The sequence below is a fragment of the Salvelinus fontinalis genome, chromosome 29, assembly GCF_029448725.1.
Source record: "Salvelinus fontinalis isolate EN_2023a chromosome 29, ASM2944872v1, whole genome shotgun sequence".
Lineage (NCBI taxonomy): Eukaryota > Metazoa > Chordata > Actinopteri > Salmoniformes > Salmonidae > Salvelinus > Salvelinus fontinalis.
In genome coordinates this window covers 33,609,803-33,634,861 of record NC_074693.1, presented here as the reverse complement: position 1 = coordinate 33,634,861, position 25,059 = coordinate 33,609,803, and the positions used below count along the sequence as shown (strand labels likewise).

Here is a 25,059-nt window from a genome sequence, read left to right as displayed (position 1 = left end):
ATAATATTTCAACTGGACGGTAGCCTTTTCAATAGAAGAGAGAAAGAAAAGGTCTCGCTCCCGGTGCACGCGCATGCACAAATCTGAGGACATCTGGCTATCCACTGATGCAATGTGATCATTCTCGCTCATTTTTCAGAATAAAAGCCTGAATCTATGTCTAAAGACTGTTCACACCTTGTGGAAGCCATAGGGAAAGGAATCTGGTTGATATCCCTTTAAATGGAGGATAGGCTTGCAATGGAAAAGAGTAGTTTCAGAAAAACAGCACTTCCTGGATGGATTTTCCTCAGGTTTTCGCCTGCCATATCAGTTCTGTTATACTCACAGACAATATCTTGTCAGTTTTGGAAACTTTAGAGTGTTTTCTATCCTAATCCGCCAATTATTTGCATATTCTAGCTTCTGGGCCTGAGAAATAGGCAATTTACTTTGGGCACGTTTTTCATTCAAACATCAAAATACTGCCCCCTAGCCTAAAGAGGTTTAACCAATAGCCTAACAAATGATCAACTCTGTTGAAAAAATACAAAGACTTTTGAATGTCTTTATTAAGACATCCTCTATATCAAATTTCAGCCAGACCGACCATCCAGGCCGAGCCTCCTGCAAGCCCAACTCCAACCAGTCTAGTCAATAACTCAACTCTCTCCTAACACAATTTCTTCCCCAGTTCACACCTTACATTTTTGGAATTCCCAAGGGAAAGTTTGGAAATGAACTTGAGGTTTGTCAGACTGCCTTAAAATAGCATCTGGCTTGTCTAGTGTTTGCTGCACAGAGAGAATAAAGTGTTGTATCTGCCAAAATTCACCTCACATCAATCACAGACTGGTCTTCCCTGTCTGCCTGACCCTGCTGAGGCATGACAAATGATTACCTTGGTGTACATTTATACATGATATTATCCAAGAATAGAATCAAATGGTTCAATATTTGAAATGACCATTATTCACAGACTGTAGCTTTAAACTGCTGTCCTGTAGCTACTGTAGGTCTACCCATCAACTCAAGATGGAACTTTGTGTCATTCCCTGATATTGTTAATATACTGCAAAATTCACCTGAGCTCCGTAGACTGGTCTTCCCTGGCTGTGTGACCCTGCCGGGACCCCTGTCACATCTGATCCTGCTAAGACATGATGAGCATAGTGTTGTGTACTGACTGCACTACAGGGGCTGCATTTACGCGAGATGCCTGCTGGACCTGACAGAGATAATTGCGCCACGGTCTGCATTTCTTACGCTGCAGGCGGTCAGGAAGACATTTGGATGAAAATATTTTTGTGTCCCCCAGATTATTTGGATACGGTCCTCTTTCTGCTTTGTATGCGTTAGCCTACCTATTGTATTAAAAACACATATTTTCACCCATTATTCACAGAATTCGCTGCTTCAACTTCAGTTGCCTACCTGTCCTAGCTGGGCGTGAGAGTTCAAGTGTGTTAAGTACGTATGGTCTCATTGAAATGGAGTCGGCTGCCTACAGGGGCGGAGAATCACGTGGCAGTTAAGTTCAATATGAAATGAACTTAAATACGATTAGACTGTAGTTTACTAGAGCGCCTGTAAAAAAATATTGATAAAGGAATGAAGGAGGATGCTCAACCGACGCGAGTCGAAGTGCAATCAAAACATGTCATCAATAAGTATTGATTACCCATTTATTTGTCTCTGCCTCCAAATCGTCCCCCTAAAAAGGAAGGATATATCCTACAGGGCTATGCAAAACGTAGGAAGTGCCGCTGTCCTCATTCTTCCTGCTTCCAGTTCAGTAGACATACCTGTGAGATCAGGTGCGCATGTGGTCTTAATTAAATAGCCTATGCATGGGAGGAGAAGCGCGGGGCAGTTCTTTTCAAGGTAATGTACTTCCTAAATAGGCCTATGATTAGGCTGTAGTTTACTACATTGCCTAGAAATAGGACTAAATTATTGATCACCCATATTTTACCGTCTGAAAATCTTCCCACTTCTAAAAAGGTAACTATAAAAATAGCTCAAGAGAAAGTGCAAGTCTCTCCAAATCTGCTCTCTTCAAACAACATCTAGCATAGTGGCTGATCCAGCCCAGTAATACAATAGAAGGGCCATGTGAAGCCTGTAACATTAGGGCTGTTTATTACTCTGTGTCAGTGTGAAAAGTAGGGAATTAGCTGTGTGTGGCGGGTGGACACGACCCCCCCGTCCCTAGTGAAAGTTGCGCCCCTGGCTGAAGCACCAAGGGTAAAGCAATACAACTGTATAAATGAGTCATGCTTTTGAAATCCAATTAAATTTCATTTCAGGGTATAATATGGCAGAGACCTCTATACTTGGTAAAGTGCTGGGTCAGCAGATATAAGTTATGAGGAAAATAGTAGAAATGGAGGTGTCTGTGTGTGAAAGAGAGATGGGAAAGTGAGAGAGAGAGGGAAGAGAAAGACCTACCACAAGCTGCCTCCATCCCACCTCAGCGTACAAATTGCCCTGACCACTGTACCAAAACGAAGGTTATCTGCAATAAGGGGAAAATTCAGCCAAATGACATTCAAATTATTTGAACAGAAGGGAAAAACATATTTATTTTTCATGGTTTGACTAATTCTGGAACTAACGATGGAATATTAATGCCTGCGTTGGAAAACAGCTCCTTCACATCAGATAAAAGAGCAAGTTTGATTGAAATTCCAATTAGGTACATTTCATTTATTTTAAGAGTAGTTCATATGTTTTTAATCATGTTTATGTAAGTATGAGTAAGTATGATATCTGATGTTTGTATGGGTGGTGTTCTGGGGAATGTTTCATGGCTAGCTCCATCAGTAACGGATGGCTTGTGATTGGCTTGGCATAGTAAACAAATTCTCTCATCTCTGTTGCTCTTCTTCACCCCCTGCTGCTCCCACCCCTAAAAGGGTTCTTTGGCTGTACCCATAGGATAATCCTTTGAAGAACCCTTATGGGTTCCATGTAGAACCATTTCCACAGATGGTTCTACCTGGAACCAAAACGGCTTATCCTATGGGGACAGCCGAAGAACCGGTTTGCAACCTTTTTTCTAAGACTGCATCAAGCTCCCTCCCTCCCTCCCTCCCTCCCTCCCTCCCTCCCTCCCTCCCTCCCTCCCTCCCTCCCTCGAGAACACACAGTAAAAACCACCCAGGGTGCTGCAGGCTCAGCCAGGTGTGAGATGAGTGCAGCCTCCCATCGCCCCAGCATCTGTCCAGTCCTCTCACCCTGACAGAGCCTCACACCCCCCACTCTCTCATCCCATCGCATACACATTATTAACCTTCCTCACAGCCCTCTCCCGCTCTTCTAGACCAGGTTGGTGTGTGTCTATAGCAGTGTGTAAATCAGTGCGAAACCCTGCCGTCTAACCTCCAACAGAGCAGTCCTCAACATACTGTGAGCAGAGCGAGAGAGAACGAGAAAAGTAACAAGCTGTCAACTGTTGTGGATGCTTGTTTTGCAAATGTCAATGTTTACCCATAAATAATTTACATTTGTCTGAGACATGGATTTATGTGTGGTCTGAGATCAACCGCTGAATTTGAATGTGTCTAGATCAGAACATAACACATCCTGTAATTTCATGCGATTGTCACCAGTAATGGCTGCCACAGGAGGCTCACATTCCCGAACATAATTATTAACCTACCATTGTACCATCCCTGACAACCATGTAGACGACAGAAGTAATAAGAAGGTAAATGAAGACTTTATATGGGAGAAGATAGAGAACCAGGGGTGGATAGGGACTTCTGTCATCCATCATGCCCACCCACAGTGTCTCATCTCTGGGTACTCATGCAGGCCAGGGTCTCTGACACCTCCCAGTGGGCCGGAGGAGACTGTAATAGAGATGACATTACATACAACACATTCTGGATGCCGAGATCAACTAAACAGAATACGAGGTCATCGCAGGAGAGCGGGAAATTCCCTGTGCACAGACATGACACGAATTATATTGGTCGATTTATGTTTATATGCACTTTACATCCATATGGTTTTATCTAACACATCTCTAATGCTGTAACTAGATCTAAAGTGAGATGTTTGGCAGCCGAAGCCCAAATCGTTTCTGTTCAGATGAAAATGACACCTGGCCATAGTAGTAACACAGATAGATACTTCACTGGATGTATAAATCATGAAGCATTCGCTTGGCGTTTCCACTCACTACCAAATATGGTTTTGAAAGGAAGCCCAGTGTCTGGCAGTGGGAGACGATGGAACGAGATGGATCTTGGCCGACATTCTACAAATGTTCTTATCGATGAAACATTTGATCTCAACACATTTTTCTGTTCCCAAAACTAGAATCCGTTATAAGAACAAAGTACACAAAGTTTTGTAGACTTTGCAAAAATGATTTATATATTTTTTATTACATTGTTTAGAAGATGTGCAAAGGCAAATGGAGTTATTGCACACGCGCACTTCACAGAGGAGGTGTTCCCTAACTGAAATATGCAGATGATGCTAGAACACGCCAATAGGATCTCGCTAGCTCGTGCTTGGCTCTGTTCACCTCCTTGCTTATTCTGCCCACTAGGACTCATTTGTTCCCATCAGAAACGACGAGCTGTGGTCTCTCTTGGTTTAGTTCTAAAAATCTTTAGTAGTAATCTGTGGTCTGCATAACGTCATGTGCCCATACCTACTGTGTCGTTCACTGTGGCAGTCAGCTTCAACAGCAGGAGCAGCACTCTAACGGAATGGCATGCTGGGCTTTACAGAGCTCTCCCTCTAAGAGCAGCAGCCATGAGACAGACAGACGCACACTGACTGTACACAGATCATCTCTGGGAATTAGGGCAACTGTGGATGTGCATTTGGATTATCACTCTGGGCCATTTTAGAAAACCCTCCTGGGTTGATTTCTCTCCTGACAGTGTTAACCCCTGACTGAAGCAGCTGACCCGGTACATGTAGCTACATCTATGTTGTGTACCCTTTGGGAATGCTATCTCAGACAGAAAACAGGTAGGCTTCTGTCAAGTTCTCTGTTCCACATGAAATTACCTACTGGTGCAAATGACCTGAATTGTTATTGCTCACAGACCAATCTGAGCAATGTCTCTGCAGAATGTTTGTGTGTGTTTTTACTGTACACTGTTTACAGGACGATATGCTTGTCAGAACCCCTCTGGTTGTCGGCCCTGATATCCCTAAGAGGCTTGTTTGCCTGCCTGTCTGCCCTGATCAGGGGTGGGCGGGACACAATAACACACAGTACAACCAACTGCCACACACAGGAAATAAACAAACACAAGCAAAAACACCAAGCTAAAAAAGTTTAAAACCTTGGGACAGAATGGAGATGGTTTGTTCTCAATTTTACTAGCAGACCCCACCCCCCCCACCCAAACCCTGTCCTCACCACCTCTACCAAAGGAGGAAAGTGTGAGAGTTGTCCAAAGAGACAAAAAGTTATATCCTTTAATGAGAACAGACAAGGCCCAGAACCCCCAGAAGAGGCATTATAAAAGCACTCCCAAAAAACATTCTATTCTAACTCAGAGGCTAGCTCCAGTGTACTGGGTCTCTGGGCCATCCACACACTTACAGAGAGGAATAGGGAACAGACATCCCACAACTAGAATTGTATTAAATCCGAAAAGAAAAAAATCTGTTAAAAAGATCAGTTGGCTCCAGATTTCTCAAATGTTCTGTATTAAATACATTTATCCAGGTAAGACTCATTGAGATCGATGTTACAAGGAGCCCAGGCCAGAAGGCAGCATCACAATCAACCAAACAAATCTACCATGACATAACCCACAAGCTCACCCGTTCTCAAGGGAACATTTTCAGTCGCTCCTGCAACGGAGGCAGTACTGATCTGCCACTGTCGCTTACCGTAGCGCGGCCCTGTCTGTCAGACAGACTCACTGAGGAGAGGTGATCTATGTCTACACTGGACTGCTGATAGTTTGATCTCCTCTTTCCTTCTCTCTGCCTCGTACAGTGGCCCCATCGACATATGTGGTTTTATCTTCCTCAGGAGAATGACGAGAATGAAGACAGTCAACGCCTTGGCTCCCCTGTCTGTCGCCCCTCTCACACTGACTCCGGGCCCGTGGATAAAGGCTATTGATTGTTGAATCGACCGCGTGTCGCCATGATGGCTGCATTGTTTTATACTGGCTGTCAGTGGATGGAGAAACACATTAAATTGAGGGTTTCACTGTAGGCTGGGGCCAAACCTCTGCCCTGAGGGACAATAGTGTCTGCTTACAGTATGACATCAATCAGCATCCACACATGTCCCTAGTCATGAGTCAGATACTGCTTGTAATAAACTAAATTTAATAGGGAATGGGTGAGTTGGAAAATGGGAAATACTGGAGATGCATATAGTCATTAGTGAGATGTGGGTACAGTAGCCTTGTGCTGTAAAGGAAAGATGGGGTGAAGAGGTGGGGTTTAAAGACTATCAGTAATGTGTAGTAGTGAGGGGCCTGGCTTCCCTAAGGGCTTCTATCATTTCCCATTGGACATTTCTGACTTAATTTGCCTTCACGAAAAATGTAGCAACCCCTACAAAAATGGCCATTAACCATAATCCACATTTACTGTTGCTGCAGGATTATTTTCCTGCTGTAACAGACTGGCTCAAATGATGATCCTACATCTGGGCCTGGCGATCTCCTGTGTGGAGACATAACTGGAAGGTGTCTGAGAGTGAACTCTGAACAGTCCCCTTTCAAGCACTTTTTAAAGTCTAGCTGTGAACCAGATATATTTTTATTTTGGTACTATATAACTGGTATAATACATCTCCCTACTCTCCAGTCGTTTGATCTTGGTAATAGGGCACATAGGATAGAGTTGCTAATAATAGTATGATGCATTGAACACTTGTGGTAGTGAGTTGCATTTACTGAGGAGAACATTTCAGTACAAACACTGAGGTGATTGGAGCTGGAAGACAGACACACACACACACACACCTCTTTGGTCTTGCCTCACCTTAGGTAACTGGATGTGGCAGCAGGTGCAAATGAGACATTTAAAATAGTGTCTCTGAAAACAAACAAGGCATCAAGCACACGCAACAAAAGCACAGACATGCATAGGGACTTGACTCACATCGTCCCCGGAAGGAATTCATCTGTCAAGGTATGGCTAAAAATCACAATTACCCATTCAAGACATAGGCCTAACTCGAGGCTTCTTTAAAAAAAAAAAAAAAACGCTCCCTCCCTACGTACTATTTTCCCCTCCCTGTCATTTTCCTGCTAGCAGGCGTCTAAACACCCTTGGCTGGGCTGGGCTGGGTACTCATGGGTGTACTGTGTGCTCATACACACACCTGTGTCCTGTCTGATGTCAGTGGGCTGGAGGAACATTACCCAACGGGCGTGTGATGAGATTAAACCAATACAGCGATTGGTACGGCGCTCTGCTCCCACGCCATACCTCACTGTCTGACGGGCCTGATGGGAGGGGACTGGCTTCTCCTGTAGACCTACGGTTCTGACCAGGCCATAGAGTATACCAGAGCTAGACCTCACCTTACAACAGTACTACTCGTCTACCTCTGGTTCTCCTTTCCCTGGGAGGGTGCAGCAATGGTTACACTTCCTCACTGTTCTGCTCTTTCAGTCGTGAAATAGTTCTGACCATCTAACAGACCTGGAATAGTCTCCTTTCAAAGCCTTGATGTATTGATGTGTCCTGTTGATCAAATATAGAGGTACACCTCCCCCTAGTGGTTTAATTACATACTACAGTACGCATGCACAACAATTTTCATTTTTATTATTATTATGAACACAACAAATACAAAAATAAATATACAAACAAGAGTACATAAACCTAACAGACGGTATTACATATCAAGATTCGTTTTCAATTTGTTAAATACCTTTATGGTGCGTATTGCTTTTACATTTACTGATCATTTCAAAATAATATTTAAATTCTATCTTAAATAATGTGAAGAGAGGTTTGTTCTCTTCATTTTATGGACACAGCATCTTCCATGAAAGATAAACAAATGAACAATGAAAGTTAAGTCAGTGTCCATATCTTTTGGATCAAAATAAAACATAATGTCAGTCTCTCAGAATAACATTAACTATCGTGTCTTTTAAAATATTATCTTTTAAAAATATCTTCCAACTCACTCCAAAATCTTCTGACATCAGAACAGTCCCAAAATATATGGTCAAGAGTTTCTGGGTCACAACCACAAAATGCACATTTGTTATCAATAGCTATTTTAAATCTGTGTATAATAAAGGTCTTTACAGGATAGATTCTATGAATGAGTTTGTATGATACTTCTTTCACCTTCCCCTATACAATATTTACCAGACAACAACAAGACTTTGTTCCAGTTCACTTGTCCTAGGGCTGCATTCCAGTACATTTTAGCAGAGGGAATAGTAACATATTGACATAGTTTCCTTATATACATGTTTTTACATTTATAGTTTAAAATGTAAATTCCTTCTAGTTGTATTGAGGCTACAAAATCCTCCACAGTTGCACTTGGAAAATTGTTATATTCTCCTGAAAGAAGAATAGCACATTTAGGTACAGCTCTAACAACAATTTGGTACTCAGGAGTGAATATAACATTGTGTGCTCATAAATTCTGGATAATCATATAGTTGTCCATCATTATTCAATAATTTTTTAACCCAAATAATGTTTAAATATACACACAGTTGAAGACGGATGTTTACATACACTTTTGCCTAATACATTTAAACTCAGTTTTTCACAATTCTTGACATTTAATCCTAGTAAAAAGTCCCTGTTTTATGTAAGTTAGGATCACCACTTTATTTAAAGAATGTGAAATGTCAGAACAATAGTAGAGAGAATGATTTACTCCAGCTTTTATTTCATTCATCACATCCCCAGTGGGTCATATGTTTACATACACTCAATTAGAATTTGGTAGCTTTGCCTTTAAATTGTTTAATTTTGGTCAAACGTTTGGGTAGCCTTCCACAAGCTTCCCACAATAAGTTGGGTGAATTTTGTCCCATTCCTCCTGACAGAGCTGGTGTAACTGAGTCAGGTTTGTAGGCCTCCTTGCTTGCACACTCCTTTCAGTTCTGCCCACACATTTTCTTTAGTATTGAGGTCGGGGCTTTGTGATGGCCACTCCAATACCTTAACTTTGTTGTCCTTAAGCCATTTTGCCACAACTTTGGAAGTATGCTTGGGGTCATTGTCCATTTGGAAGATCCATTTGCGACCAATCTTTAACTTCCTGACTGATGTCTTGAGATGTTGCTTCAATATATCCACATAATTGTTCTTCCTCATGATTCCATCCATTTTGTGAAGTGCACCAGTCCCTCCTGCAGCAAAGCACCACCACAACATGATGCAGCCACCCCTGTGCTTCACGGTTGGGATGGTAGTCTTCGGCTTGCCAGCCTCCCCCTTTTTCCTCCAAACAAAACGGTGATTAACGGTGGTCATTAAGGCCAAAAAGTTATATTTTTGTTTCATCAGACCAGAGGACATTTCTCCAAAAAGTATGATCTTTGTCCCCTTGTGCAGTTCCAAACCGTAATATGGCTTTTCAATAGTGGTTTTGGAGCAGTGGCTTCTTCCTTGCTGAGCGGCCTTTCAGGTTATGTCGATATAGGACTTGTTTTACTGTGGATATAGATACTTTTGTACCTATTTCCTCCAGCAACTTCACAAGGTCATTTGCTGTTGTTCTGGGATTGATTTGCACTTTTTGCACCAAAGTACGTTTATCTCTAGGAGACAGAACGTGTCTCCTTCGTGAGTGGTATGACGGCTGCGTGGTCCCATGGTGTTTATACTTGCATACTATTGTTTGTACAGATGAACGTGGTACCTTCAGGCATTTGGAAATTCCTCCCAAGGATGAACCAGACTTGTGGAGGTCTACAATTATTTTTCTGAGGTCTTAGCTGATTTCTTTTGATTTTTCCATGATGTCAAGCAAAGAGGCACTGAGTTTGAAGGTAGGCTTTGAAATACATCCATAGGTACACCTCCAATTGACTCAAATTTTGTCAATTAGCCTATTAGAAGCTTCTAAAGCCATGACATAATCTTCTGGACTTTTCCAAGCTTTTTAAAGGCACAGTCAACTTATCTAAACTTCTGACCCACTGGAAATGTGATACCGTGAATTATAAGCGAAATAATCTGTCTGTAAACAATTGTTGGAAAAATGACTTGTGTCATGCACGAAGTAGATGTCCTAACTGACTTGCCAAAACTATAGTTTGTTAACAAGACATTTGTGGAGTAGTTAAAAAACGTGTTTTAATGACTCCAACCTAAATGTATGTAAACTTCCGACTTCAACTGTATATATATATATATACACACACACACACACACACACACACACACACACACACACACACACACACACACACACACACACACACACACACACACACACACACACACACACACACACACACACACACACACACACACACACACACACACACTTTGTGGGATATGCTGTATATTGTAAAATTTGACTGCACGACAGACCACTTTTTACCTCTGAAATGTGGCTAATTGATTTCAGGCAAGTGATGATAAAAAATAATTAACAGGAAGGCTAGTCAACTATCATAAACATTTTGGATTTGAGGGTGGGTTATGTATTTTGTTTTCCAAAATTAAACGGATATATCTTGTAATTGAACAAAATAGTAAGATGGCTAATAACTGGGTATGTCGATAATATGGGAAGTATTTTTTTCTACTAAACCGCTTATCAAAAATGTGATTGTAGAAGTATTTCCACTCAAATGTCAACATGCTAATTGCTAACTAGTTAGCCAACATTTTTACGACACCAATAATCACATTTATTTTGGGACTGTTCTTATGTCAGAAGATTTTGGAGTGAGTTAGAAGATTTTATTTTAAAAGAAACGACTAATAATGTTAATCTAAGAGACTGATATTATGTTGTATTTTGATCCAAATGATATGGACCCTGACTTAACTTTCATTGTTAATTTGTTTATCTTTCATGAAAGATTCTTTATCCATAAAATGAAGTGGGCAGAGAACAAACTCCTTTTCAAATGATTTAAGATAGAATTTAAATATTATTTTGAAATGATCAGTAAATGTAAAAGCAATACGCACCATAAAAGTATTTAACAAATTGAAAACGAATCTTGATATGTAATACCCCTGTCTGTTAGGTTTATATACTCTTGTTTGTATATTTCAGTTTTTTTGTATTTGTTGTGTTCATAATTAAAAATATATATAAATAATAATAATAAAACAATTAAGAGAAGTGAAAAATACAAATAAATAAATAAGCAATGCACTTACTTCCTGTTTTGAAAAAAGTAATCGGGGGTGGTCTTTGTGAGGATGAAAACCCAATCACTGTCTAGTATTCGACTCCGGAAACGACGTCAGCCTTCTGTTTACGTCGTATGAGTCGTATTCAGATAAATCTCGATGTATTGAATTTTATTTTTAGACACGTTTATACAAATAGAAACATACCTCACAATTTGTTTGATCGCAATGGGCGGTCATGGTGTGATGACGAACGAGGAATCATTGGATTACTCCGTGCACGAGGCGTGGAATGAGGCCACCAATGTCTATTTGCTCGTCATTCTGGTTAGCTTCGGACTGCTAATGTATGCTAGAAAGTATGAGGCTCCTTTGTTTTTTGCGGCCGACTGTTAATACATATATGAGTCTTTTGAACTAAATGTGTGCTTAATAACATGTTTTTGATACACTTTGCTGTTACACTGCTTCCAACCAGCTAATGCACATGACTGACAGTTTGCTGTTGGGTCTCACTCGCTTTCCTCCTTCTCGCCCCATCAGAAATAAGAGGAAGATCATGAGGATATTCGCTCTGCCCCCCACAGCTGGAGCCACGACCGAACCGAACTTCTATGACAGTCTGCAGAAAGTGAGACTCCGCCAGCAGCTGGAGATGTACTCTCTTGGTGAGTTTGTCAGTCACAGTGAGTGCCGGTTTTAGCCTTTTGGGGGCCCTAAGCTAGACGTAAAACATTTTAGTTGCCCCCCCCCCCCCTTGACGGTGGAGGGAATTCTACACATTTTGCCATGGGGCGAAGAGAAAGATTTGCAATTTTATTACAAATTTCATGCAATTCTACTCATTTTGCTATCGGGCAGTGATACTTTTTTTGTGGTTTTACAGCAAATTTTCTGCAATTCTTCCTATTTTGCCAAGAGGTGGAGAGACATTTTTGCCATTTTATAACACATTTCCTGCAATTGTACACATTTTGTAATGAATTAATATGATATTTAAATGAGAATGACTAACAAAATAAATGTGGACCTCCTGGAGGTCAGGGCCTCCGGGCATGGTATTTGACCATAATTACTACACATTTAGATACCTGGCAAGACTAACTACCAATCCAAACATTGTTAGCTGACATGGCTAATTAAGTGACTGTCAGTGCCTGACGTATCAAGAGAAAGATGGCAGATGTACAACCAAGCCACTGCTAATGCCTGGAACGGCCCTGGTCTCAGTGCTGTTGCAGAATAATGCGTCAATCAATGTTAGACTTGTGCTCACTTATGATAGAGCTTGGGGTCAAATGCATATTTAACATCTAAAAATGTATCTAGAAGAATTGTTCTGTCCAAGATTAGGAACTGACCTCAAATCTGTTAATCACTCAAGTCAAATATATTTCTGGTTTATCAAATAGCTGTGTCATTCACTAATAAACTCTTAGCTCACACATTACTTCTAAAATAAATCAATCCCACTGTTTAAATTGGTATAATTCTGACTTCTTTATGCCTTCTTAACAGCGAGGAAGTTTGACCAGCATCAACACCAAGGCCAGAGTGAGAGTGTTCAGCTCTCTATGGAATGAGACTACAACAAGGTAGCGTGGCCCATCATCATGCCTGCCCGCTCCACCCTGTCTCTCCATCCCTAAGCCTCTTTGGCTTTGGTAAGTCTGATCATTACTACACTCCTGAAGAGGGCATGGGTACCAAGGAGGAGGAAGTCGAGGGTCAAGAAAGGTTTCTGTGATTTAAGACTGTCGTCAAATCGTTTGTGTTTGCACAATTGTTGCTGTACGATTTGAAACAAGGACTATAATGGATTTGGATATGAAGAATTACTGGATGTTCCCCCTACAACATCTGTGTTTTGTTGTTGTTTTTGCATTTCTTTTGCCTTTTTTATGTATTTTATGAGTAATTTTTGTATTTTATTCAATGCCTTATTGGATTATGTGTGGATTTGTCGCCCCATAGTGGTTTTAGGAGAACCTACATCCAGTGTTCACGGTACATCCTGTACAGTGACAATTCAAATAAGTGTTTGGTTGTCAAGAACTGTTTCATTTCCCAGTTTCTGATCATCCTATAGATTCCTTATTATGGCATTACTGCTGGGAAAGTGTTGAGAGGGTCAAAGTTGACTTTTACCCAATCCAATTGCTTTTTCTAAAAAGGAAATGAATTGCTATTATTACTCTGGTTCAAAATAATAAAAAAAACAAGGGACCAATGAAGGACCAAGGAATTTAAAAGTTTTTCTTGATTTCACTCTCTCCTCACTCCTTCTTTTGTAATAATTCATTTAATAGCACAATTCTCAGAGCAGAAAGTTAGCTCTGGTGTGTGTGTGTGTTTTGTAGAGCGAGATGGGGTAGGTGTTTGGGAGGCAGTGATTGAGGAAGGTGACATTTTGCATCAGGGGCCTAGCAGAAAAGCTGGGCCTCTAATCCATCAAATAAATAAATAAAACATGAGTCAGAGGAAAGCTGTGGCCCAGAAACACAACACAAAAGAGGCCAAATGTGTGTGGACGTCCTTCGGAGGTAGTGTAATGGAAAAATGATTACTCCTCGCGGCGGCGAAATGGCACACTGATTAAACGCATCAATACATCAACGACTGGAGCGCAGGGCCAGATCCTTACCTATTCTAAATAGGGCTGTGTGTGTGTGCATTGAATCTTTGCTTATTCAGTTTTGTCGTGTGCATACCCCTTTGTTGTTGCTGTAACTCTGAGCAGAGACTACTTCAGGATACTCTACTATTGTCCCACTGTAATTAAAAACCTGTGGACTTATTAGTGAAATACAAGCAGCACAGATAAAGTAAATGATTAGAAATTGGTAATATCCCCAACTTCATTGAAATTCAGATTTAATCTATATTTATATACACTTGTATGACCAAAATAATGTGGACACCTGCTCATTACAAAATCATCGCCATTAACATGGAGTTGCCCCCCCCCTCCCCCTTTGCTGCTACAACAGCCTCCACTCTTCTGGGAAGGCGTTTCACTACATGTTGGAACTATGCTGCGGGGACTTGCTTTTATTCAGCCACGAGCATTAGTGAGGTCGGGCACTGATGTTGGGCAATTAGGCCCGCATTCGGCATTCCGATTCATCCAAAAAGTGTTTTCGACTAGCCTTTTCTGTATGGACCTCGCTTTGTGTACGGGGGCATTGTCATGCTGAAACAGGAAATGGCCTTCCCCAAACTGTTGCCACAAAGTTGGAAGCACAGAATCATCTAGAATGTCATTGTATGCTGTAGCGCTAAGATTTCCCACCGAAACTAAGGGGCCTACCCCGAATCAAGAAAAACAGCCCAGACCATTATTCGTCCTCCACCAAACTTTACAGTTGACACTGCATTCGGACAGGTAGCGTTCTCCTGGCATCCGCCAAACCCAGATTCATCTGTCGGCCTGCCAGATGGTGAAGCGTGATTCATCACTCCAGAGGTGTTTCCACTGCTCCAGAGTCCAATGGCGGCGAGCTATACACCACTCCAGCAGACGCTTGGCATTGCGTATGGTGATCTTAGGCTTGTGTGAGGCTGCTCAGCCATGGAAACCCATTTCATGAATCCCGACGAACAGTTATTGTGCTGACATTCCTTCCAGAGGCAGTTTGGAACTTGGTAGTGAGTGTTGCAACCAAGGACAGACAATTTTTACACGCTACGTGCTTCTGCCCTCGGCAGTCCCGTTCTGTCAGCTTGTGTGGCCTACCACTTTGTGGCTGAGCCGTTCTTGGTCCTAGATGTTTCCACTTCACAATAACAGCACTTACAGTTGACCGGGGCAGCTCTAGCAGGCCACGAATGTACTTGTTGGAAAGGTGGCATCCAACGTCGGTGCCACGTTGAAAGTCACTGAGCTCTTCAGTAAGGCCATTCTACTGCTAATATTTGTCTATGGAGATTGAATATCTGTGCATATTTTATACACCGGTCGGCAGCAGGTGTGGCTGAAATATCCGAATCCACTCATTTCAAGGGGTGTCCACGTACTTTTGTATATATAGTGTATTTATATCAACATTGGTGTCCATTTTAAATGAGAATAAGTGAGTTGACAGTCATTGGGCAAATATGGGAGTATGGTCTTGCAGTTATTAAATCCATGTCCCCGCCTCACCGTTATCAACAGAGAGATAATCCATGCCCATGAGTCATCTGCTGTATTATCATGAGCCGTAAGGTACAAACCTCAAATGCCACCTAGCCTATAGTATTAGGCTAGTACCAAAAAAAGATTATATCATGTGAACAAGTGTGTTAACGAGATAATGAGCCATTGTACATGTGCTTTTCTAATTAATCTGCTGATGTAATCAATCAGTTTCTCATTACCAGAGGTTTAATATTTAACCAGTACTATCCCATTGAGAAACATTATTCACAGCAAACATTAATCAATAGCTAATCTGGAGTTAATTGCTTAATTACCAAATGGACTAATGAGGTCGTTAGTGGGAGAGGTCTAAATGAACCACTCAGAATCTTCACTTCATTCTGAGAATGAAAGAGTTCAAGAGAAGGAGAGTAGAGGAGTGGACTAACGATACCAGGACCAAGGTGTTCCATCCACACCGCTCTTTAAAACGTCACCGTATTAAATTCACTTCTTGTTTCTTCTCTGAAGGAAAGCGGGTAGGGTTGTATCCTTGACATTCAGCAAAGTATGATAGAGTGATAGAAAAGAGAGAGTGGTTTACCTGCATGTCAATACACTTGGAGGGTAGCATGTCACCTAGAATGACGGTGTGTGTGTGCATGCATGTCAACGTATCTATATATGTGTGTGTGTGTGTGCGCACATACTGGGCGTTTGTGGCTAGCTAGGTGGTGGAAAAATTAGGCGCAGCTCGGTAGTTTTCAATATTGTTTCATAAGGTTTAATTAAAACTAGTTTATCACTGGGTTTGGGATAACACAGCGACTCAATCTCCCAGCAATGAACTGTCTCCAACCATGCAGAAAGCTATTAATAAACACCAGTCTGAAACAGAGAGAGGAGAGGGTTGAGAGAGGAGAGGGGGGGAGAAAGAGAAAGTGAGTGAGAGAAAGAGGAGAAAAGGAGAGGAATTAAGGGATGGAGAGGGTTGGGGATGAGAAGAAGGGACCGAGAGGGAGAGGAAACCCAGCTGATGAATGCATGTAATCTCACAGTGAAAAAGTGAAGAGCCACCATGGTTATACATCACCTGGAGCGGCTAATGAAATATGCTATCTGTTTCTGTTAGCCAAAGAGCCCTTCGAGGGATTCTAGTTCATCTCAATGAATTCTCTGTTTCTCCCCCTCTCTTTGCATCATACAGCAAGTAGGAGAATAGTTAGACTTCAATATTTTGCTCTCTTTCTCTCTCACCTTGCTCTTGCTTCATCCTCCCCTCTCATCCACTTCCTTTATAAACATTTCATATATGTGGAGATGTTATGATTAAAGAGAAATAGACAGCACGGTTTGGCCTATTTTAATCTCACCCGACACAGTCTTTATGGTGATGGTTATCATGGTATTGCAGGACATCAGCATATTATACCCGAGCTCGCATTCTTATTCCACCTCCACAGCAGCCGCCTTGAAAAATACGAGTGAAGTAAACAGCTTCGTAATTTAGTTTTTATATAAGAAAAAGTCAGGAACAAATGCAGCTGACCCAAAATTCTGGGTGTTTTGGCTGTATTAGTTTGAAACATTCTCTCTCACAATACAATACAGATGGGTGGTTCTGGTTTGTTTTGAAGGCAGGAAGTGGGCCAGAGCCTAGGGCGATCACTCTCTCTACCCTCTACATCTGAGAGCCAGTTCAGAGAAAATTACTTTCTTTATTTTCCCTCTTCAAACTGAAAGGGACTTTCAAGACAATCTCTCTCCCAGGGACACGTATTAAATACATTATGTTCCTAGTTTCCCAGGACTTTTGCAATGTACTAGTTCTGAGAAATGTTTGTCATGAATTAAGATCATCATCTTCTAGCTTTTTCTATGCAACACTAGGAGTAATATGCAAACACTTATGCCTTGTGCATGCATATGCACACGCCCATTTACACACCACAGGCACCCACACGTGTGATCTGGAGTGGACTTGGACAGAGGATATCTCTTAGAACGGGGCCCCACTCTTCAACACAGCGGGGACAATCTCTCCTTTCTCTTCTTTATTACTGTAGGGTGATTTATTGTGTAATATAACAAGCCTTAACTTGAGCCCCTTAAAATGTCTCCCATATTAACTGGACATTAACCGTTCGTCTTCTCCGCTCCTCTCTTCATTAGCCAGAGAAAGCAGACAAGCCAATCACACAGCCTCGTCAGCCGCGGGCTGCGACAGGAAGGAGCTTGGTGTTTTATGGGTAGTGTGCATCACATGATGGGTGGTACATGTTATGGTTATTATGCTCTATGGATGGTCTATCAATTAGCTTTATTGAGTTGAGGTGAGTTATTCTGATGGGTGTTCTTTTCTTCCATAGCTGAATAGGGTATTATCCTATGACGTGCTATAAGAGCGTGTTCAATGTTATGGTTATGCCCACAGCATGTTTCAGCAACCTGAGTGCCATTATTTGCATGTCTGATCTTTTCCCTGATGTGTAAACAGCCCGAAAACCACATGGAATCTGATCTTTTGACTTCCGATTTATACCACTTCCATATGTGGATCAGAATCCTGATACAAACCCCATCCTCCATATGCGACATCTGTCTGGATGCTCAGATCATATTTCTATGCTCTGAAGAGATTTTTTGGGGGAGGGTTACACATGACCTGGCGTTACCACGACAACCACCCCAAAATTTAAAGGAACAGTGACAGGAAATTAGCATTTTAACCTTTATTTAGCTAGGCAAGTCAGTTAAGAACAAATTATTATTTACATTGACTGCCTACCTTGGTCAAACCCTCCCCTAACCCGGATGACGCTGGGCCAATTGTGCTCCGCCCTAATGAACTCCCGATCACGTCCGGTTGTGATACAGCCCGGGATCAAACCAGGGTCTGTAGTGACACCTCCAGCACTACGATGCAGTGCCTTAGACCGCAGCGCCACTCGGGAGATCGATTGCATCTGTGTACTACTTATAAGCTGTGTTTGAATACCCATACTAATATACTGTATACTACATACTTAATGAGTATATACTATATACTATTATTTAATTTTAGTATACTGTAAACGAACGGTAACCTTTCAGGTTAGCATACTAGTGTTTCGTCTGTCTACTGGAAGTTGATGCTGTTGCTATGCAACCTCTTGCTAGCTTGTTAGCATAATAAATTACTAGCTAGACATTTTATGACTTAGGGTGTGTTCTTACATTCAATACTGAGTGCCAGAAGCGCTCAGAGTGCACTCTGGGTGTTTGTAAATTCAGAGCATTGTCAGATTGTCCGTTTGTGAACTCTGAGCATTCTGGGAACTTTTGGTATACTAACTATATCCATACTATGACCAATAAGCATACTATATACTCAATCTACTCAATTCACAAATAGTATGGTTAGTATGAGTATTTGAACACAGCTATAGAGAATGATAGAGAGTGTATCCTTACATACTACCAATTATGGTGTCTATGAGCGCACGGGCAGTGCCATTGAGGCAATCTCCATTTTGAAGTAGTCACGATTGGCTGATCCCTCCTGATGACCTGGTTGGATATGACTCCAACAGGGTCATCAGAAGGGATCAACCAATGAAGTTGCAAGTCCCACCCAGTTGACTATATTAAAATGATATTACTCATGTGCAAGTATGGCTTTTACAAGTTTTATGTGTGCTTTTTTTTTTTTTTTAATGGTTTAATTAAATTAATAAACTAAAAAAAGAAGCCCTCAATTGCACTGCCCATGCTAAAATGGCCTTTTGGCCACTAGAGGCCTCTATCATTCTCTATGGTGCTACTCCAGAGGATACAGCAGTATGAATGTGCAAATCTGATGTGGGTCACACGACTGAGTGTGGACAGTCAGAAAGGATAGGGTGGCTGTGTAAAGACAGCCGTTGTGATCTACTTCATTCATCCATTCACTGCTGCTCACTCTTTTGTGTCAGTAACAGTTCCACCTCTCCCTCCATTTTCCTCATCAGTGGACGACCAAAAACAGCCTTAGTCACTAGATAGAGGAGCCATAGTGCATTGCCAAGACAAGATAAATCCACCCAGAGCCATAGATCGCGTCGTCCCATTAGCCAGTTGAGCCTGTTTCCTCGTGACCTTTTCTGCGATGACATGATACACCTCCCCATCGTCACGGTAACACATCCCCCGACTGTGTAATCCCTTAGGTCCTATTTAATCTCTGTAATCGTCCTGGTGGCGGAGGGATAGGGCTTTAACGGTCTCATTATAACCTGAGAGGTGAGGATCATCAATCCATGCTGTGTCTGAAATGGCACCTAAGCCTTATTTCATTTATAAGATGTATTTATTTTCTTGGGCTTCTGAGTGGCGCAGCGGTCTAAGGCACTGCATCTCAGTGCTAGAGGCATCACCACAGACACCCTGGTTTGAATTCAGGCTGTATCCCAACTGAAAAAAATATTAGTGTCAGGCATCTTCATGATGCCCAGCCCACGTGGGCTTATAAAACAATGCATTTGTTGTATACAAATCAAATGATCATATTTATATATGCACATACCTACATACATACAGTACCAGTCAAAAGTTTGGACACACCTACTAATTCCTGGAGTTTTCTTTATTTTTAATATTTTTTACATTGTAGAATAACAGTGAAGACGTCACAACTATGAAATAACACATATGGAATCATGTAGTAACCAAAAAAGCTATAAAAAAATCAAAATAGATTTGAGATTCTTCAAAGTAGCCACCCTTTGCCTTGATGACAGCTTTGCACATTCTCTCAATAAACTTCATGAGGTAGCCACTTGGAATGCATTTCAATAACAGGTGTGCCTTGTTAAAAGTTCATTTGTGGAATTTCTTTCCTTCTTAATGTGTTTGAGCCAATCAGTTGTGTTGTGACAAGGTAGGGGTGGTATACAGAAGATAGCCCTATTTGGTAAAAGACCAAGTCCATATTATGGCAAGAACAGCTTTAAGACCTGAAGGTCAGTCAATCTGGAACATTTTAAGAACTTTGTTTTTGTGAATACACTTGAAGAAACTTACAATCAAGCACTATGATGAAACTGGGACTCATAAGGACCGCCACAGGAAAGGAAGACCCAGAGTTACCTCTGCTGCAGAGGATAAGTTCATTAGAGTTACCAGCCTCAGAGTTTAGCCCAAATAAATGCTTCACAGAGTTCAAGTAACAGACACATCTCAACATCAACTTTTCAGAGGAGACTGTGTGAATCAGGCCTTCATGGTCGAATTGCTGCAAAGAAACCACTGCTAAATAAGAAGAGAGTTGCTTGGGCCAAGAAACAGGAGCAATGGACAATGGACAGCAATGGACATTAAACAGGTGGAAATCTGTCCTTTGGTCTGATGAGTCCAAATTTGAGATTTTTGGTTCCAACCACTATGACTTTGTGAGACACAGAGTAGGTGAATGGATGATCTCTGCATGTGTGTTTCCCATGTGAAGCATGGAGGAGGAGGTGTGATGGTGTGGGGGTGCTTTGCTGGTGACACTGTCTGTGATTTATTTAGAATTTAAGACACACTTAACCAGCATGGTTACCACAGCATTCAACTGTGATACGCCATCCCATCTGGTTTGCGCTTAGTGGGATTTAAAAAAAACAGGACAATGACTCAAAACACACTTGCAGACTCTGTAAGGGCTATTTGACCAAGGCGAGTGATGGAGTGCTGAATCAGATGACCTGGCCTCCACAATCACCAAACCTCAACCCAATTGAGATGGTTTGGGAGGAGTTGGACCGCAGAGTGAAGGAAAAGCAGACAACAAGTGCTCGGCATATGTGGGAACTCCTTCAAGACTGTTGGAAAAGCATTCCAGGTGAAGCTGGTTGAGAGAATGCCAAAGTGTTCAACGCTGTCATCAAGGCAAAGGGTGGCTACTTTGAAGAACTTAAAATGTATTTTGACTTGTTTAACACTTTTTTGGTTACTACATGAGTCCATATGTGTTATTTCATAGTTTGTAGAATAATAGTGAATGCATCAAAGTAAAAATAGTAAAAATAAAGAAAAACCCTTGAGTAGGTGTGTCCAAACTTTTGACTCGCACTGTACATGTATTACGCACTGTACATACACATTTGCATTCTTGCTGAAATGAAGACAATTGAAATACAAAAACCAAAAACCTTTCAGTTGTACAACTTATCTTGATTCGTCTTGCACGCTTTGGAAACAAAATCTGCAACCAGGAACACTTCTTTTCTGAATTGCCATTCAAGTTTATCATCACTACTCCAGAATAGTTCTGGTGTCTGTCGCTGCATTCTTTCAAACATGTTACTCTTGCATCATCATATGAAGTACAATAAAATGTTTTTAAAGTGCAGTTCATTCTCGATCTCCGGTAAAATTGCAGACTGTACATAGCCATTCTTCTTCATCTATGGCATTGAACCTACCTACTTCAATACTTGTTCTCAACTGGGCACACAAGGACCTTTGACTTCTTGTTAGGTGAGAGGTGACATAGGGTTCTGGATCATAGCTATTTTAGATCTGGTTGTAAGTTCTGAGTTTTGGTTTTAGCCATGTATCAGTCGACCATTTTTCTTTGTAGCTAATGGTTAACTTGTGTTTGATCAGGTTGACATTGCATCATAACTTGTTTCTTAATATATGTTGAAGATCAACTTCCTTAAATACACTATATGGCCAAAAGTATGTGGACACTCCTTCAAATGAGTGGATTTGGCTATTTCAGCCACACCCGTTGCTGACAGGTGTGTAAAATCGAGCACACAGCCATGCAATTTCCATAGGGAAACATTGGCTGTAGAATGGGCGGTGCTGAAGAGCTCAGTGGATTTCAACTTTGCACCGTCATAGGATGCCACCTTTCCAACAAGTCAGTTAGTCAAATTTCTGCCCTAGAGCTGCCCCGATCAAGTGCTGTTATTGTGAAGTGGAAACGTCTTGGAGCAACAACGACTCAGCTGCGAAGTGATAGGCCTCACAAGCTCACGGAACGGGACAGCCAAGTGCTGAAGCGGGTAGCGTGTAAAAATCGTCTGCAACACTCACTACCGAGTTCCAAACTGCCTCTGGAATCAACGTCAGCACAATAACTGTTTGTCGGAGCGTCATGAATTGAATTTCCATGGCCGAGCAGCCGCACACATGCCTACGATCACAATGCCAAGCGTCTGCTGGAGTGGTGTAAAGCTCGACGCCATTGGACTCTGGAGCAGTGGAAACACCTTCTCTGGAGTGATGAATCACGCTTTACCATCTGGCAGTCTGACGGACGGATCTGGGATTGGCGGATGCCAGGAGAACACTACCTACCCGAATGCATAGTGCTAACTGTAAAGTTTGGTGGATGAGGAATAATGGTTTGGGGCTGTTTTACATGGTTTGGGCTAGGCCCCTTAGTTACATTCCATATTAATGCCCATGATTTCGGAATGAGATGTTTGACGAGCAGGTGTCCACATACTTGTCATTGACTTCCTTTGTCCAAGGGTAGTTATGTTTTATCCCGGTAGATACTTTGGGGGTTGTTATCCTGCCCTCTGGCATATTGATAAGATGGTTCCATAATCAAATAATTTCCCCCCTCTGTCTTATTTCCCATCCAATGTCTCCTTGAATATCAAGGCCTGGAGCAAGCTTATTCACTCCAAGGGAACATCTTATGTCTCTGTTTGGAATAGAGTTATCCGTTTTGTCTTCTTCACAACCACAGATTCCAGCAGCATAGTTCAATATAGGACGCACACATGAATTATAGTGAACTGTATAGTACACAACTAACCTATGGGCCCTGGTCAAAAGTATTCCACTCTAAAGGTATAAGTGTGCCATTTCTGACTCAACCTGAATCTTAAGGAATGTACCTGAAAATATCTCATATCACTATGCTTTAGTTTTTCTATCCCAGGGATTAAAACTTGGCCCTTTTTATATTTTCTAGTGGTAATGATTCGTATATATATATAAAGACAATTCCTCTGTTCTCTTTCTTCCTACTGTGGCTCTGTTTTTTTGTCACTGTTTTCTGGAGAATCCCTCTGGCTCCGCCGTGATTCAATTACATGTGATAAAGGGGGACGATGCCCAGAGTGGAGGAGGTAATTTGAGACAAAAGGGGACCATTATGATTCTGTAACTACCTCTCCTCTCCCCAAGGATGGTTCACAGCCACCATGAGGATCACTTTATCAGGGGAAACGTGGAGCCCTGCTTTTAGTTTCTGCAGAGCCAACATGGACCCACTCCACATAGGCTTTACAAAGCCAAAATTGCCCCTGTTCTCATAGGCTTATCAAAGCCAAACGGAACAAAGGCATCACAGGCTTAATCGTTTCAAAGTGGAGTCCACGGTAACAGGTTGGCTAGATAGAGCCAAGACGTCGCTGGCGGCAATTGGCTTCCCAAGCCCAAATGGAGACACCACTTTTAGGCTTTTATGGACTTTTATGGCATTAACACTCTGCCTCACCTCCATTAAACTGCAGTGTTTTCATGGGGAAATTCAGAAGCAGTGCTATGCCCGTTCTGTTTGATTGCCCGTCAATAGAATAATAAAGTTGTATTGAATTGAAATGCACTGAACTGAATTGGGGTTGGAGCGAGGCATTTCAATGAAATTACGCTGAACCAACGTGGAACAGGCGTTGAATTGACACCCGTGCCTAGTGGGCAGTCTGTCCATACGCAGCGGGTTAAATCACCAATCCACATAACAAAAACTGAGCGAGGAAAAAGAAAGATTAACTTCTCAATGAACAATTCCTTCCTTTCTGGTAGGGGACGTGATTCAAAAGCTAAAAACATTGCCCGGGAGAGAGGTTATCTAATTTCAATGAAACAAAGCTGGACAGAGTATTAGCTGTACCTGTTGTGTAGGGGGCTACAACAGGATATCACGTTTAACCTAGGTGTGTGTGCGTCTCTCTTGATAAGACATAGAGGTTTAATATCCCCACAGCTCCATATCACTTCCTAGATCATTGGATCAGTGGAGATACCGCTGCTAACCTCCTGTCACACAACACTCCACAAGCCGCTATTGCACCCCACACTCAATTACAAATCCCCCGCCCCCTAACCACCAAACCCAATTCCCTGGGCTGATAGCATCATTCTTGTCTTCTCTCAGATCTTAATGATGGCTGGGGAGGAGGAAGACACACCGTGTACAGGTTTGGACATCAAACCAAACTGGGAACACAGTGTTGTCTGTGTCATTGTTGTCGCTAGTCGTCTGTCATGAATACCATTCCAGCCAGTCCACAGGAAAAAATACTACAGTACTTTACTTTATAATTATGTCGTAAACTGTAGTATACTATACTACACACTGTAGTATTCCTCGATCATGTGTAGTACTTACTATAGAATGTTGTAGAATACTATAGTAAATACTATAGTATTATAAAAAACTGTAGTAAATACAACAGTAATGTCTGCAAAAAACACTTCCGTTTTTTCAAACTATAGTAATACTACAGTAATTCACTTGCATATACCCAAACAATTCCTCTCCCACATATACCAGTGTGTGCCACCCATGAGTGAGAAACCTACATGCCAAGGATAGACCATATATTGTGTTCCCTACAGGTTATAGTTCAGAGCTTCTGCTCTTTTCTATCTGTTCAAACCACAGTTCTACCTACGTACAGGTTATG

General features: G+C 41.7%; 1 protein-coding gene across 2 annotated transcripts; it reads left to right on the top strand.

Annotated features, from left to right (window-relative positions):
• The first annotated feature begins 11,369 nt into the window (after positions 1-11,369).
• On the top strand, positions 11,370-13,532 carry LOC129827855 (small integral membrane protein 19). Of its 2 annotated transcripts, none has more exons than XM_055889093.1 (3): positions 11,370-11,627; positions 11,824-11,948; positions 12,799-13,532. In XM_055889093.1, the coding sequence occupies exons 1-3, from the start codon at positions 11,509-11,511 to the stop codon at positions 12,861-12,863; spliced, it is 309 nt and encodes a 102-aa protein (XP_055745068.1). In that variant the 5' UTR covers positions 11,370-11,508; the 3' UTR covers positions 12,864-13,532. The 2 variants fall into 2 exon arrangements, with proteins under 2 accessions (XP_055745068.1, XP_055745066.1); XM_055889091.1 differs by having other exon boundaries at positions 11,371-11,639.
• The last annotated feature ends 11,527 nt before the right edge of the window (positions 13,533-25,059 follow it).